The sequence below is a fragment of the Carcharodon carcharias genome, chromosome 23 (genome assembly GCF_017639515.1).
Source record: "Carcharodon carcharias isolate sCarCar2 chromosome 23, sCarCar2.pri, whole genome shotgun sequence".
NCBI lineage: Eukaryota > Metazoa > Chordata > Chondrichthyes > Lamniformes > Lamnidae > Carcharodon > Carcharodon carcharias.
The window spans coordinates 22,688,588-22,706,644 of NC_054489.1; the positions used below are offsets into that span (position 1 = coordinate 22,688,588).

General features: G+C 41.1%; 1 protein-coding gene across 1 annotated transcript in view; it reads right to left on the reverse strand.

Annotated features, from left to right (window-relative positions):
* Window positions 1–6,279: 6,279 nt before the first annotated feature.
* The window catches only part of mpp2b (membrane palmitoylated protein 2b), a 524,997-nt gene continuing 513,219 nt past the window's right edge, over window positions 6,280–18,057 (reverse strand). Inside the window, exons 11-13 of the mRNA XM_041173430.1 lie at window positions 14,127–14,329; window positions 11,126–11,254; window positions 6,280–6,691 (exon numbers count right to left, since the gene is read on the reverse strand). Coding sequence (XP_041029364.1) covers window positions 6,515–6,691; window positions 11,126–11,254; window positions 14,127–14,329 — 509 coding nt within the window. The 3' untranslated portion in view covers window positions 6,280–6,514. The remainder of the gene's footprint in view (window positions 6,692–11,125; window positions 11,255–14,126; window positions 14,330–18,057) is intronic.

Here is an 18,057-nt window from a genome sequence, read left to right on the forward strand (position 1 = left end):
CCTTCTTTACAACAGTGAAACTCTGTAGACTTCATTAATAAACCAATTAAATCTAATTTCAACTCCAGTACGTAACACATGAATAAACCTGGGAATATCAGAGAAGTATTGCGTTACAACAATAATATTGCAGTTTAAACAGTGATCATTCAATAGATACTCCAAACATGTGTAAAAAAAAAATTAAAGATAAATAACAACAGTAACTTTACAGACAACGTGGATTTTTCTTGCACTTTGAAGAAAGACATACTATTGCTTAGCGAGCACAGGAAGTGACATTACTTACCATTAATAGGGTATAATACTGTATATTCACACACAATATGCCTCATCATTCGTACAATGTAAAGGTTTGACTTATTTATTTCATTTAGAAAAAGCTACAACCAAAAATACTGTCCACAATTTGTTTGAGACATGAATACAAAAAGTAACCACGGTATTAACTAAACATGCACGGAATCACTTGCGTTATAAGACAAATTACATCTTGTTGCTACTAAGAAAAATATTTTGACTTACTTTTGTTTGTAAAGGTAAAATCTAGACCAGAATACAAATAATCTCAATGTGCACATCATACAGAAATTGCCCCACTGTTTGGAGCAGGCAAAAAGTTTTTAAAGGAAGCTGAAAGGTAATATACAATTGCCGTGTATGTAAAAAAAATAATCAGAAATACACTTCTGCAATATAATTTTATTTTTAAAATCACTTTAAAACAATAAATTGTTTTTCGGCAAAGATAAGGTAAATGGTAGATTTAGGCAAAGTAAAAAGAAATGTGGTTACAATTTTTTTTATATGCATCTGACAAACTAAATAACGACTTTTACTTGAATATTTTTAATGTGTTGAAGAGAAACATTATTTATAAAGAGAAAATTGAGTTATTTGCCATCTTATGAGAAACAAGTCAAGAAACCCCACATCTATTTTGTTCTAACGTTGCAATCAGCAGGGACAAAAATTTATTGGTCTTGTACTTAAATAACTCCTAATCAAGCTTTAGGTGTGAATGGTAAACTTCAGAATTTTGCATTTGTTTAAATCCAGATGTACCCTGTATCAAATAATGTAGGATAATGATGCAAACGATACATACTTGTGACTAGGTTGTGATATTCATTTTTCAGGAACAGACTCTCAAATAGCGAATGCTCCATGTGTGAATGAGTTACGAGATCTCTTGCAACAATTGAAAACTGCAGTAAAGTATCAGCACCATACTCTACCTTCATTGTGGAAGGTTATACATTCAGTAATAATTTGTGTGTATGCTTAAAGCATATGAATAATACATACAATGTTCTACTTATGTCACTATTTATTGGAGGCCGTACTGATCTGTAACATATCTAAATAATGCCTCAAAAGCTATTAATGGAGAACAATTTTAAGATTTAAAATACTTCTTAAAGCACAAGCTAAAACATTTCAGAAATTCTGTTGTTCAAAATGTCAGATTCCCCATCATAGAAAATTATATTCAGAAGTTGTAATATAGACCTCGGAACCTTGATTAAAACATGATGCTAAATTCACTCAGGCATTAAGTGAAATGCACAGATATTTGCTGCTTAGAAGTCTAAATTTGAAGTCATCAATGTGAAAATGTTGAATATTTTGGGCAGTCAAAATTAAATGAACCCGATGATTATGAGAGAGGTTCATGTAAGGGGTCACCAGTAAGCAATATTGCTAAAGATGCTGTTTGCAATTTTGGTACTTGGGATCAGCCAGTTGATCAGTTGAATCTTGGGGCCCAGTGTAACATTGTGACACCCTCTTTATAAACTATGGCAAAGGATGGACAGAACACAACAATCTCCCATTATCACCAGTAACTTTTCATTCTGTGGACACAGAATCAGAATCAAAGGTAAATGGTTTGTGAACCAAGAAAAACAATAGCAAAACACTCTGAAACACCAACTTTGCTGTGTATGAAGTAGAATATGGATGATTTTTTTAGCAATGTAGCAATAAATTGAGAAGAAAATGTGCTACCCTTCTTTCTATTCACTCTTGAACTAGCGCTTTAATGTAAGACACCTCCACAAATGTTACATTTCTTCTGCTGCTTTGGTTGTGTCGGCATCACAGACTAAAATCCATATTCTGTCAACATTTATGAATGTGGTTCACAATGTGACAATGACCTGTTGATATGATAATCTGTTTTTGTGATGTTGATTGAGGGATAGATATTGGCCAGGACACCAGGGATAACTCCCAAACAAAAACAGAATTACCTGGAAAAACTCAGCAGGTCTGGCAGCATCGGCGGAGAAGAAAAGAGTTGACGTTTCGAGTCCTCATGAACCTTCGACAACTCTTTTCTTCTCCGCCGATGCTGCCAGACCTGCTGAGTTTTTCCAGGTAATTCTGCTTTTGTTTTGGATTTCCAGCATCCGCAGTTTTTTTGTTTTTATCTCTAGGGATAACTCCCTGCTATTCTTCAAAATAGTGCCACGGGATTTTTTACATTCACCTGAGCAGACAGATGAGAGTCCAGTTTTAACATCTCATCCAGAAGACAGCACCACCAGCCGTGCAGTGCTGTGCTCTGATTACAGTGCCCTGCTTTGATTACATAAAAATAACTATGTGTGTTAGGTATGGAGCTAATTAGCAACTGCAGTGTTGAATGCATCTTGCACATTAATTCATAGATAGATGAAATGCCTGAATGGGATTTGGACATTGTCTTATCTAGGAGCTGCTTATCAATGTGAACAAGAATAAAACCAATGCTTTAACAGTGCCTCTGATGAAGGGGTTGGGTTTTCTGATGATGCAGAGGTCAAGGACTGACTTGATATCCTAAAATCATACATGATGCCATTGACAAAATATAATCAAGTCTTATGAATTTACTTTTCCTTCTTAACCATTGTTACCAAATTGAGAGGTGATCTTGTTAAAGTGGTTCCATCATGCACTAAAAGATAGATCTCAGGATTTGTAAACACAAGCTGCTTCAAATCTTTACCATAAAACCAGTAGGTTAAAAATTTCAAATGGAAATGTGGTCACTTAGATTTAATTTAATCAAAGGAAATTTTTGGATATGGTGCTTCAAAATGATTGCGTGATTATAGAAAATAATAAATGAAAGTTTTGTTTATTCCAAATACTTATCAACAATTTGAATTTTTGTAGTGTATTTTATATATATAAAAAATCATCCAAATGCATGTCACTGAGGTGCTGAGCTAAAGAAGGAAATAGTAGGAGGCTAGACATGAAATTAGATCAAAGAATTGGGCTGCAAGGAGGTTCTTTAAAGAGGAGACAGAGCTAGAAAGAAGGGGAGTCTAAAGCAGGAACTTCAGAGGCTGGGAACCAGGCAACTGCAGTCTCAGGAGCCAATGATGGGGCTAAGGGAGGGGGGGATGTGGTGGTGGTGAAGCACATGAGGTCAGAGTTGGGGTGAAAGAAGTAAAGTAAGCCTAGTGCATGCATCAATATTTGGGCACCTGATGTCATAGTTTTAGCCATTAAAGTTTGGACGGATGAATAAAACAAGTTACCCCCTCTCAAAAACCGGAGTTTTAAACACGAACCAACTCTGATGCACAGCAGAAGGCTTTAAAGAAATTATTTTTGCTCCATTTTCATAATGTACAGGTGGTAGCAGAAGACTTTCTATGTGCACCAATTACAATGTTCGAAAGACATTCGTGAAGAAGGCATTTACAATTTTGCTTCAAATAATGTGCAAAGGAAATCACATGTTTACGTTCATACCAAACGTCCCACATCCACTTAATAGTTCTGGAGATGCCAGGAGATTGTTTTACTGTTCACTTTTGAGAAGCACAGGAATATAAGCAGCAATAGAAGACACCATTGCAATTCATTTGGCTGGTGGCGAATCCTGACAAAATCCTGATGGGTTTGGAATGTATGTGGTCAAGCAAGTTAAAAAGTAATCCTATGTTTCACGGCTGAGCCGGTCAAAAGGCAAAACTAAATTCACCACTTCAAATATAACCGAGTCAATCTCCTTCTAAACGGGAGCTTGCAAGTCACGACTTTTCTTGGTGTTCTTCTGAACTTTAAATTAAAATAGCTGAAGCTGAGAGAGTGATCACAAATTTTTACAATTCTACTAATCTACAGGGATTAGTCTTCATTCAACAAAACATGATTCAGTAAAGTTCCAAATAAAACATTGGTTTTGCAAAACTATACATACATTGGCTTTTGCTAAATTCAGCCTACAACAATCATACACTTACAGCAATTGTATACTATTTTATCTGTTTCTTTCAAAGTAAATCTATAATTGAATCTTTTTTACATTGATAATTCCTTCACGTTACATATATAGAGTTTTTTTAATTGTTACAAAGTTAAAAATACAATAAAAAACAACTTTTTAAAAGTACCCCTTCCCAGGGATTTATTTTTAAAAAATGATCTTCAATATATTAACTGAACAACTATAGAGGATGTGTCTGATTTTAATCACTAGAAGCAATATCTTTTTTACAATTGGCTAGCACTGGAAATACATTAAAAAACAAAATCTACAAAGAATGTCTAGATACTTAAGTATGAGCAATACTCTCTGCAATCCATCATTTACAAAAGATTAATCACCCGTCCACATGGTGAAATTCTTCTTGTTAATTTTGGTGAAAAAGCACAAGGTCCAAATAAGATTTTCTGGCTTGTATACTCCCATTTACACTTCCTGTAAAATTATAGACTGGAGGAATTTTATTCCTGAATTTATTTACTGCTAACTGACTGGTATGTATGTAGTAAAGGAGCACAAGGGTTGATGTAAATAAACTGAGGAGTTTACAAAGATGGATTCGGTGAAATAAACAGGACATCTCTGCAGTACTTTAGTAAAAATATTAAACAAGACTGTGGGAATAATACCATACAAATACTCCATTCATACTAAGTGAAATGTGTATTGTTAAATGAGTGTGTGGATTGTTCATTGGATTGGATTGTTCTGTTTGTCCATTCACTAGCAAGGAAGATGGGTGTTCACACTTTTAAACTTTTGATATCGCTATTTCACTTCAGTTTTATTTTATTAGGAAGGAGTGAGGGAAAACTTGGTAAATGTCTAACTTTCCATCTTGAAGACCTGGCTTGTGATTTCAGCCAGCACCAATGGTATAAAATAAAACTCTATGATAACTGTCAATATATGTTGTAGCTAAAGTTAATGAACAGCTCACATCTCAAGGGCATGAATCCACATCATTATAGCTCTGAAGCTGAGATTCACAAAGGCAACAGGAAATTGGTTATTTTATTTTAGGCATAACCACACTGAACAAATTACATCCAAATGATATTAAATGTAAAAAAAATATAAAATCTATCATTGATGGGACAGGGAGTGGGAACAAAAGCCTGTATGCTTTAGCAGTGAACTGAAACACACTTTTCCATCCTAAGAAGGCTCGATTAGAACTTTTATCCAGTTTTTAAAATATAGTCCAAGTGAGCCAATAAAAAGAGATACTGTCCTGTAGAGAACCCTTGTAATTAATAAATGTTAGTTCAAATCTGGTTGAAAAAGTCCTATAGAATAAGAGTTGTGGAAAATAAATTCCCAATGCTAGTACAGAGCAACAAGCAGTGTCCAATTTAATGAACACTTGTAGGAGTCACAAACAGGGCAAAATCTGGGATAAAACCATGCTGTGCTGTATTATCACATGAATATGTTAATGTACAAAATCCTTTATCCATGATTTAATTAGGACATTAACATATTTCCAATAGCTTACTGCCTCTGAAACAGTAATGAAATTCTTATAATTGTGTAAAGCTTTCGTGTGTGATTATTGCACAATTTTAAATATATATTGTGTACAGTTACTGCATGAGGACCAAGATTTCAATATCCAGCAGCCTGTGGTCAGTGCAAATCTGTACAATGGAATTAATGTTTAATGTATCTTACCTGGTGTAAGGACAATAGTTACAAGTTAGAATCCTGATAAACTCTGAATCCAAACTCCCACCTTCATCGTTGTGAAGTTCTTTACAAAAAATTAAATTGGAACAGAAACTTAAAAAATAATGGATGCCTTGAATTTCAACAAAAAGGTGCCCATTACTATTTTCCTTTATAAGGAACAATTTATTAATTTTCTTGCTGAAATCCAACAAAGAATAGGTGAAACCTTGGTCTTCTTGTGATTTTATTTGATAATTAATGGACTTATAGGAGTCAGCAAAATTTGCCATTAACCTTTGGACACTGCAGCCCAAAAATCTTAAAATTGCCTGATCCCTGTATTGTTTGCAAAATAAAAATGATGGTAGCTGGAGAGCATTCCCATTCTTTCATTTAAAACCCTTTTTAGATCACCTCCATTGCTGATTGACATAATATAACTGTTGTCACCATGAGCTGCTACCCCAATTATGACCAACCTAAATGGAGCCCTCTTAAATTCTAAAGGACCTTTTCTATAATGTTAATGGTGCTCTGTGTAAACCATATTCCTTTATCCTTTGGAAAGTGTTAGTAGACCCAGCTCACTGGCACCCACTGGGGCTCTGTGCAGAGTTTCTCCATAGCAGCCCGAAGTTTTTGGAAGGCCTTGTCGAGGTTATCATTCATAATGGTGTGATCAAAGTAGTGGCTGTATGCTCGCTGGATGCGGGAGCTCTCATCCACTGTTTTCTTCAGATCAGTGTCCTTGAAAGAAATATCAAAGAAGGATTTAGTTGCTATGCTGCGGAAGGTGTATGTTCTCTGATCACAAAACTATTCCACATTCCATTCTGTAATCTGTCCAATTGTTCTAAAAAACTGAGAGCGGAAATGACGCAATTCAATAACTGACAGATGTTTAATATCTTGAATTAATAGGACGCTTAAATAAGACAGAAAATTCAAATCAACTCCTTAAGGGCTCGTGCTGCTATGACACACATTGTTTCAAGGACTGGGAGCAGATATTGCATAAAAGCTGATGTTATCAATATATGTTGTGTATCATATTCAGACTATTTTATATCATTATCACAAGAAATAGATACACAATTTAATTGTATTAGTTGTTTATGAAATATGCACCATCAATATGACAGGCATGCTCCACATGCACACTTCATCATACTTGAATGCTCCTTCATCACTAGCACAAGTTGTCACATTGTCACAGAACAGCCTGTTTTCTGTGGTATATGACCAGTTTGAAACTTGCACAACTTATATAATACAAATAAAGTGTTGGCTTTTTTCCCCCAAGTGTGTCCCTCTTCATTTTCAGATTTCAGTTTCAAATCTAACCTGTGAAAAGGACATAAGTACCTACCGTGTCCAATGGCTTTTGGAGTGAACCTAACTCCTTTATTTATTGTTACAATTTTGAAGCTGAAGGTTGCTATGTTTTGGGGCTGTGTCTTTAATGTAAAATGAAGGGGAACATAAAACCTGCTCTGAAGTCTGTCTGGCTCAAAGCCTAGGTGGTTTGATTGTTAGAGACTGGGGGTTTGGTGGTGGGGTTGGTGAGGTGGTGGGGAAGCGGTGGTGTGCAGGTTATTTTATTTGAAGACGGTGCAAGCTCTTCACACTTGGGGCAAATTCTTACCCTCGTCGGGCGGGCTCAGCGGGGCGGTCAGGAGGCCGACGACTGTTTGCGATCGGGGCCGGACCGCGATTTCACGTGGCGGGCCAATTAAGGCCCGCCCAGCGTGAAACACATGCTTCGGCGCTCAGAACTGCCTGTGTGGTCGGGGAGGGGCAGTGATGGTAGGAGGGCGAGAGCGCAAGTTCACGCATGTGTGCGAGTGCGCGCTGGAAAAGCTCCCTGAGGTACAGAGCTGCCTCAGGGAGATGAAGATATAAAAAAATGTTAAAAAACATGTCCCCGCATGTGACTCCGCCACATGAGCAGGAACATGTTAGAAATTAATATGAAAATTGTTTTTAACAACGGATTGAAACCTCATCCCACCTGTGGATGAGGTTTCGCAAAAAATGCAAGGCTGCATGGCCTTTTCGCCTGTCCGCCAGCCATAAGGTTGGACGGGCAGCGAAAAATTGAATTCAATTACATTGTTAACAACAATAATAGGCCTTTTAATTGTCGGTGGGGGTGCTGCCGACTTCCGCGCGCCTTCCAAAATATCAAGCGAGTGCGCGATGACATCGGGACGCTCGCCCAACATCATTGCGCGTCATTTTACACTCGAGCAGGTGGGGCATGCACCCGCCCACTCAGTGAAAAATCCTGCCCTTGGACAATAACATCTGTCATTGGGCAAATGCTGGAGTCTATTATAAAGCAAGATAGCAGAGCATTTAAAAATACACAATCTAATCAAGCCGAGTCAGCATGGCTTCATGAAGGGGAAATCTTGCCTAACAAATTTATGAGAATTCATTGAAGATGTAACAGACAGGATAGATAAAGGGGAACAAGTAGATGTAATATATTTGGATTTCCAAAAGGTATTCGATAAGATACTGCACATAAGGCTACTTGATAAGAGAAGTGCCCATAGTGTTGGGGGTACTATATTAGCATGGAGAGAGGATTGGCTAACTGATAGAAGACAGAGAGTTTGGATAAGAGGGATATTTTCGGGATGACAACCTGTAACTGGTGGAGTGCCACAGGGATCAGTGCTTGGTGTTATTTATAATACATATTAATGACTTAGATGAGGGAAGTGAATGTACTGTTACCAAGTTTGTGGCTCACACAAAGATAGTTTTGGAAGGCAAGTGGTGAGGATGACACAAGAGTCTACACAGGGAAATAGACAGGCTAAGTGAGTGAGCAAAAACTTGGTGGATGGAATATAGGCCAGAAAATTGCCGTCAGCATGCAGGGGCGGTCCCTACACATGGACGCGCAAAATGACACGCAATGACACGTGTGTGCGTCCTGACGTCTTCACACGCCATTTAGATATTTCGTTCGGTGGGCGTGTGCCGGAGGCAACTGCGCATCTACTGAACTGTCAAAGGCCTTTTAAGGCCAATAGGAAATTAATTAAGCTGATTAACAGCACTGCCTGTTCAACCTTAAGGTTGGTGGGCAGGCGAAGAGTCCAAGCAGCCTTCGCATTTTAGAAAATTTTTAAAAAATAATTAAATGATATTTGTGAAATACACAAACATGTCCCAGCTCATATGACACTGTCACATGAGGTGACATGTTTAAGTGAGATTTCAGATCATTTGTTTAAAGTTAGTACTATCAACTCCCTGAGGCAGCTCCCCGACTCTCCCTCCTCCCCCCACCCGCACAGCTAACGCTAGCACTACCGGCTGTGCGACACGCTGGCTGGGTCTTAATTGGCCCACCCACGTTATATGGTGGCATTCAGCCGATCATGGTGGGCGATCGGCTCCACGCCTGCCCCCGCCCACTCCCACCCAGCCCGCCTGAGATAGGCCATAATGTGGGAAAATGTGAGGTTATGCACTTTGGCAGGAAGAATAGAGGAGCTGAATATTATTTAAATGGAGAAAGACTGCAGAAGGCTGCAGCACAGAGGGGTTTGGGAGTCCTTGTGCATAAACCCCAATAAGCTAACATGCAAGTTCAACAGGTAATGGGGAAGGCAAATGGAATGTTGGCCTTTATTTCAAGGGGAATGGGGTATAAAAATAAGGAAGTCTTGTTAAAACTATACAAGGCATGAGTTAGACCACACCTAGAATACTGTGAACAATTTTAGTCCCGTTATCGAAGGAAAGATATACTAGCATTGGAGGCAGTCCAGAGAACGTTCATTAGGTTGATCCCATATATGGAGAGATTTTCTAATGAGGAGAAGTTGAGTAGGCTGGGCCTGTACTCATTGCAGTTTAGAAGAATGAGAGGTGACCTTATTGAAACATACAAGATTCTTAGGGGGCTTGACAGGGTAGATGTTGAGAGGTTGTTTCCCCTTGTGCAAGAGTCTAGGACCAGAAGGCATAATCTCAGAGTAAGGGGGCACCCATTTAAAACAGAGATGAGGAGGAATTTCTTCTCTGAGAGGGTAGTCAATCTGTGGAATTCTTTACTGCAGGGAGCTGTAGAGGTTGGGTTGTTAAGTGTATTCAAGGCTGAGATAGATTTTTAATCAGTAAGGGAATCAAGGGTTATGGGGAAAAGGCAGGTAAGTGAAGTTGAGGATTATCAGATCAGCCATGATCACATTGAATGGCAGAGCAGACTCAATGGCTGAATGGCCTACTTCTGCTCCTATGTCTTATGGTCTTCTGGTCTAATGGCAAAGGCAGCTGTGATGCAGGTTGGCAGACTGAGAGTCTCCAAAGTCCCAGAAAAGTGTTGAAAATGTTGGGTTGTAAACAGTGGTGATTTAAAGTGTCCATTTACTTCCAAGATAAAAGAGAGTTGGGGGTCTCAAGGATAGCTAATCATCATTTCTATCTGGATGCAAGGTCCATGTGATGCACGTTGCCTTGGAGAATGGCTTTGAGAGTGGAACGGTTTCAGACATCCCTGAAAACTCACAGACGAGGTTAAACTTCTGCCGGCATCTGGGAAAGGGAGAGCAGCCATAGACAGCAAGATGCCTTGGTCCACTAAGCAGGAATGTGGGTGACAGCTCGCGCTCAGATTGAAAGACCGAATTCATGGCTGGAGGATTTGCTCGGCTTGTGCTAATGGAGGAATCTTCATGGAAAAAAAACTCACCTTTAAAGACAGTTCTGAGATTAAAAGTTCCCATGCTGAGAAAGGAAAAGAACAGTAGTAAACCCTTGGGAGTTAAGAATGACTTTGGATTGGTTCCAGGAGACTTAAAGAACAGTGTAAAGTATATCAGTGAAGTATGTTTTCAGTTGTGCTAAAGGAAAAAGGGGAATTTTCTGTTTTGTGGTTTAAAGTATAAGTTGCCTACAAAGGTACTGCTAATAAGTAGTTCTTTAAATCTTTTGTTACAGTAAAAGTCTTAAAATGTGAAATCTTGACATGTCATCCTTTCAGCTATTAACTGAAAGTTCAAATTTCTTTGTCAAAGGTTTCAGACTCTTCAGAGATTGTAACATTATACAAAGGTGTGCTTACCTTTCATTTCACTAAACAAAATAGAAGCATTGCCATTAAATTGAGATACAACGCTGTTGGCTGGAAAGAGATAAATTTACACAAATTCAACTTACGGTTAATTGTTTTGTTGTAACTCCTGCATCAATTGCTGCCCTGTGCATTGCCCGCAGGGTGTCCAAATCTGGAGCCTCAATAAACACCACATAAGGCATGAATTCAGATGTCCTCAGAACCTTTAGCGCCTACAAAATACGAGGAAACAAAAGATTGCATTTCTCCTTCTGTATCATGGCCTTAATTCTAATGACTGCCTGCAAAAACCATCCCTTAACTGGTAGAAGATGGAGGGTTAAAATATTGGGATCGAGCAATCCAGTCTCATACCCTCCTATTTCAAATTTCAAAAGTACAAGTCAGTTCTTCTAGGGGTGCAATAGCATAGTCTAGGTTACTGGACTGATAATTCAGAGGCCTGGACAAATGATCTGGTGTTGTGTTCAATCTCACCTGGACAGTTCGGGAATTTAAATACAATTAAAGAAATCTGTAACAAATCTACAATGGTGGCTCTGAAACTATTTAAGCACCACAAACACCCATCTGGTCACACTAATGTGCAACTCCAGACCAACAGCAACAACTTGACTGCCCTCTGAAATAGCCGAGCAAGCCACTTACTTGTACTCAAGAAAGTGGCTCACTGCCATCTTCTCAAAGACAATTAACGAGGGGCAGTTAATGCTGGCCTTGCCACTGATGTAAACGTTCCATAAATTAAAAAAATCAATGAATCGCTGGCAAAAGGAAGGTGGGAGCCTAATTAAAGTGAGAGTAGGCCTGAACTGTGGACCTCCCGGCAGCAGGTCAAAGGCAGAAGGTGCCAGCTGGTCAAGGTATGTTCTCTTCAGCACAGGATCTGTTCTATTTAACACTCCCTATGGGTCAGGAGGGCCAGGCCCTGGTGGCTCCTCTCTTTTCCCACCACACCAAACTTTTAAAGGAGTCTGCTGCAGAGTATTTAAATGAGGCCCTGCTATTAAGATCGACAGGGCATCCACGTACCTAGACTTGATGGGTTTAATCTGCACAGTATCAGCGACTGTTGCTCACTTTGAAAAATTTGACAAAATCATTGGGGAGCCACAGAGTGGAGGGCCCCCAGCCAATGTAAAATAGCAATGGCGATGGGAAGAGGACCTTACATGGTCGCGTAAGGGTCTGAATTGGCCACTGGGAAGAAAGACGTTCCTCCACCTTCCCCAGTGGTGATATAATTCCATGGGGCTGGGAAGGCCGCAGTCACTTCACACTCCTCTCCTGTCTTCCCTTGATATTTTGTGGCCCTCCCCAACCCTGCTTCCCAGCCTGTCACTCAAGGGCTGGTATAATTCGGCCCAGATTGGGATAATGTTTTGGAATGGCAGTGCTAGAAATTCATAATAATGCAATCAGAATATATTTTTAATTTAATAGATAAAGATGAGGCTGACCCTGAAACTGCGGTGAAGTACTGGGTTGATTCTTCTATTGTGTGGCTATAGCACATCACAGTCCTTTCATATACACTATTTCTAATAGTCTTTTACTGTGATGACTGACCTGTAAGTAAAAATCAATTTATTTGATATTTACAGTCTCAAAATGTTTTCTTACCTCTAAAATTAGAGGCAAATACTTTCAGATTAAAATTTGGAGTCAAAGTAAGCTCCACCAGGGACTTGATGTAAAGCAGGGTTTCCCAAAACGGTGCATTGTGACTCCAGTGAGATTTTAGGATCGCATGCGCTGAGGTAACAAAAGACTGTCTTGCAGCTTAGACTGATTCTGAACAGCTGGAAGGCCCCTTTAAATCCTAGCGTGTTTTTTTCTATTAGTGGGCACGGCCTAATGGACTGCACTCTGAGGCCCAACTGCTGCTACAAAAAAGCCGATGTTCATTTCTTTTGGAGAAACCCTGCCTTTTCATCAGCTCCCTGGTGCTCAAATCCTGTTCCCCCCAAAAAAACCCACCCCTGTTAAAAAAACTAAACCCCTCCCCACCCCCCACCAGCAACTGAAGCTTCCCCTCCCCCAACCAACTTCATCAGCTGAAGCTTCCACACCTTACACCACTTTTCCTCACCCAAAGCACACCCACCCTCACACTCCGACCCCCCCCCCACAAAAAATTTAATTTTGAGGTCACATGAAGTCTGAGGCATTAAAAGTGGGTCACACTCGGAAGATGTTTGGGAAGCACTGATTTAAAGTGTATAAGGACACAAATGAAATTTTAACCTCATTCTGGAGAGTCAGCTTTACGATACCATGGTAACTACCCACAGCATTGATTTTATGGCCTGAATCTTCTGGTTGGCGTGCTGGGGTGGGCCCCACTCACCAACGAGTAAAATGACGCGCAGTGACGCCAGGCATGCATCCCGACATCACCGCACGTCATTCCGATCTTCAGTGTGGCAGGTGTGCACCGGAGTCGGCTGTGTGCCCGCCGAACTGTCAAAGGCCTATTATGGCCATTTAAAAACTGATTGAAATAATTCACAGGGCTGCTCATCCCACCTTAAGGGCAGGTGAAGAGCCCAGGCGGCCTTCGTATTTTTCATGGAACCTTATCCACGGGCGGGATGAGGCTTCATGAAGAGTTTATAAATGTAATGAAAATTTTTAGTGAAATTCATTGACATGTCCCAGCTCATGTGACACAGTCACATTAGAGGACATGTCTGAACAACTTTTTAAAATCCTTTTTTTCAGGTTTTCCAGATCAAATTAATCTCCCTGGTGCAGCTCCCGGAGCCTGCACAGGTAGCGCTGAGTGCTGCCGGGTGTGCATCATGCTGGGTGGGCCTTATTTGGCCCACCCATGCAAAATGGCGGTGCGCAGCTGGTCACGGGGGCAATCGGCTACGTGCCCGCTCCCAAATTGCCCACCTGAGGGGGAGAAAATTCTCCCCTATGGATTTCGTATGAGAGTCTACAATGCATTTATTGCAGCTTTTTAATGTGCATTGCAGGCAGAGTCTTCCGAAGTCCAACTCACAATGAATAGATGTTCAAATAATAATAATAGAAATATTATGTTGCAATTATGCAAATATCCAATCCTTCCCTTACCTGTGGGTTTGCATCCAAGATGCATATTTTTCCACATTCAACAACCTCATGAATGGAATCAATCTTTGTTCCATAAAGGTTCCCTTCATATTCACCATGCTCCAAATACCTCCCACCTTTGATGTCATTTTCCATTTCAGCACGGGACACAAAGGCATAAATGTGCCCATCGTTCTCGTCCTCCTTTGGCTTTCGTGAGGTGACTATAATGAAGAGATACAACAAGAATCTTCAAGCACTTCAAAGGAAAAAAGGACTTCAAACACTGGAAACAAAAGCAGACCTAAACAAGAGGTCTGTCAACAGCTGTCAAGAGAAAAGCCAGGTTAATGTTTTGGGTGTACATACTTCAGCAGAACTGCAAACTGAACAATTTGTGAGCGGCTTGGCAGGAATTACAGAGGACAATGGGTCAAATTCCTCATCTCAAACTGTTTAGGGTGAGGAATGGGGAGAGCTCTGAACCTGAACGCTAGCCTAATTTTCCTCTTTGTGGATGCTGTCTGTTTCTACCCTTTTTTAAAACTTAACTTCAGTTTTTCTGCGTTTGGATTCTTGCCTTTTATTTCCTCATTTTTTTTTGTTTTTTTTTATCTTTATATATCTTCCACGGGATTGTTTAGTTATTTCCATGACCTTCGCCATCTCATTGAGTGTTTATACATCATCACCTTCCATAAAAAGAGCTTGCAATATCAATGGCAGCCCTCTGGTCTCTATGGCCAGAACCTTTGGTCGGTGTGCAGGGGCGGGCCTCGCTCGCCGACGTGTAAAACGATGCGTGGTGACATCGGGCTTGCGTCCCCACGTCACTGCGCGTCAGTCAGAGCTTCAGTTTGGCGGGTGTGCACCGGAGTCGGCATGCGCACCCGCCGCACTGTCAAAGGCCAATTGAGGCCATTTAAATATCAATTAAATTAATTAACAGAGCTGCCTGTCCAACCTTAAGCAGCCTTCTTATTTATCATGGAACCTCATCCACCTCAAAAATTCATAGACACGTCCCAGCTCATGTGACACTGTCACATGAGGGGACATGTCTTAAACATTTTTTTTTCTTTATTTAAATTTTTCAAATTCAAACTAATCTCCCTGAGGGACAGAGATCATGAGATTTCTGCACTCTTTCGCAAAATGGTGGTGAGCTCGCTCCTGCTTAGCCACGCGCCGACCCCCCCTAGAGGAGAAAATTCTCCCCTATGGATCAGATAAGCATCTCTGGTCAGGTTCCACTACAGGGGCTGACTTTTCTCTCTGATGGTGGGAAACAGGGGCTGGGACTGTTCCTGGTGATTTTCTCTTGTGTGGTCAATTAATAGTCAGGAGGCAGGTTCAGGTCCAACTAAGGATGGCAGACGGCCTCTCGTAGTTGAGGGCCACTCGGAAGCCTTCCACGTTAAAAGGAGCAGCAGGCTTTAATGGAAGGTATGTAAGTGGGAGGACACCTCAACATGGAGGCACCCTCTCTCCAGCATCTTAAAATATTTAAATAAAAAATAAATTCAGCAACTGCACCACCATCGTTTGGGAGCACCTCTACCGGGCAGCCTGTGATTGCTCCTGCATTCAGGCAGGCGGACAGGGCCTTTGGGCCTGCAGCCAGGCAGGCAAGGAGGGCCTCTACGCCTGCCTGGACTGCCACCTGCCCGGCTTTCTCCTGGATGTCCATCACCAGGCACCTAAGCTGGCCCTGCTGCCCACAGAAATCTGGAAGCCATCTGGAAAATTCCAGTCAGCCTCCTTTAAATGGCCTCAGTTAGGCTCTTAATGAACCTGACCGGCAACCTGCCACATTTGGGCAAGTTGCCACGTTGATCCTCGATCCCATCGCCACAAAAGTGTCCCGGAGGCAGGATATAGCAAGGGAGCTGGCACAAAGACTCCATTATTAGCTCCCGCCCACCTCCAATCCCAGTCTCAGCAGGAACCAAAAATCTAGCCCTAGGCCTGGCTGCCACCGATTGCTACATTGTCAGAGCGGCTGTCCTTCAGATGAGATGTTAAAGGCTCCATTTGCCTGTTCAGGCAGCATTATTTGAAGATGAGCAGAGAAGGCCCTCAGGTGTTCTGACTAACATTTATACCTGAAGGAGCGGTTGAACTATTATTTATCTCAATCACTGTTTGCGGGACATTGTTGTACATAAATTGGTTTCTGAGCTGGCCTGTTTTTCTATGAGTCATGTAATATAATTGAATGTTATTCTATGGATTATGGAAGCTTGCAGGTTGTTACTACCATGAGGTTTATAAGATTAGTACATTAATAGGTAAAGTCAGGGTAAGGGAGAAAGTAACAAAATCTTAATCAGGGTTACTATGCATGTATGTGAATGCATGGAGTATACTAAATAAGATTGGGGAGTTACAGGCACAGATTGTCATGTGAGAATATGATGTTGTGGTGATAACAGAGACCTGGCAGCTCAAGGAAGGGCAGAACTGGATGTTAAATATTCCCGGGTACAAGGTGTTCAGAAGAGATAGGAAAGGAAGGAAAGGAGGAGGGGTGGCAGTATTGGTTAAGGAGAGCATTGCAGTGCTGGAGAAAGAGGATGTCCCAGAGGGTTCAAGGACAGAATCAATTTGGCCAGAGCTAAGGAACAAAAAGGGTGCAATTACATTGCTCGGAGTAGTCTATAGACTGCCAAATAGTGAGAAAGATGTAGAAGACCAAATCTGCAGGGAAATTACAGAGAGATGTGGGCATTATAGAGTAGTTATAATGGGGGTCTTTAATTACCTGAATGTAGACTGGGACAGTGGTAGTGTAAAGGGCGGAGGGGCAAGAGTTCCTTGATTGTGTTCAGGAGAATTTTCTACAGCAGTATGTGTCCAATTCAACAAGAAAAGATGCACTGTTGGACCTGGTAGATCATGTGTCAGCGGGGGAACATTTAGGAAACAGTGATCATTGTATTGTATGTTTTAAGATGATGATAGGCAACCCAGAGTAAAAATAATTAACTGGACAAGAGCCGGCTTCGATGGGGCAAGAACGGAGCTGGGCCAAAGATTGGCAGGAAAAACTGTAACTGAACAATGGGCTTGACTTTAAAAAAGAATTGGTTTGGGCACAGTCAAGGTGTATTCCATCGAAAGAGAAAGGTAGGACAGAACTTTTCATATGGCGGGCGGGCTCGGCGGACGTGAAGCTGATCACCGCCCACGATCGGTTCTGCACCGCCATTTTACGCGGGCAGGCCAATTAAAATAGCACTTAGCACTATCTGTGCAGGCGAGCTGAGGAGGGAGAGTGGGGGCCAGCGCCAGCGTTTCAATCTCCCTGAGGCAGTTCCGTGCCTCAGGGAGATTGAATCGATATTAAAATTATTAAACAAAAGGTTTAAAAACTTATTTAAACATGTCCCCTCATGTGACTGTGTCACATGAGTTGGGACATATTTTTCTATTTATTTAAAAAAAGCTTTAGGAAACCTCATCCCACTCATGGATGAGGTTTCCTAAAAAACATGAAGGCTGCTTGGGCTTTTCGCCTGCCCACCAACCTTGAGGCTGGACGGGCAGCATCAACAATTACAATAATTGCTTTGTTAGTGGCCTTAATAGACCGTTTACATTTCAGCAGGTGCGCAGCCAACTCCGGCGTGCACCCACTGAACAACATATCGCAGGACTGCGCGATGACATTGGGTCACATGCCCAACATCACCGAGCATCATTTTACATATCAGCATGTCGAGCCTGCCCCTGCACGCTGACTGAAAAATTCTGCCCCAGAACTCCCTGGATGGAAAAGGAGATTGAAATTAAGATAAAGAAGAAAAAGTGCTCTCGTGACAGGTGTCAGGCAGAAAATACAATTGGAGACAAGGGAAATCAGAAGGTTCAGAGGGGAGGTGAAAAAGCATATCAGAGAAGTGAAGAGGGATTAGGAGAAAACTAGCAGCCAACATAAAGGAGAATCCCA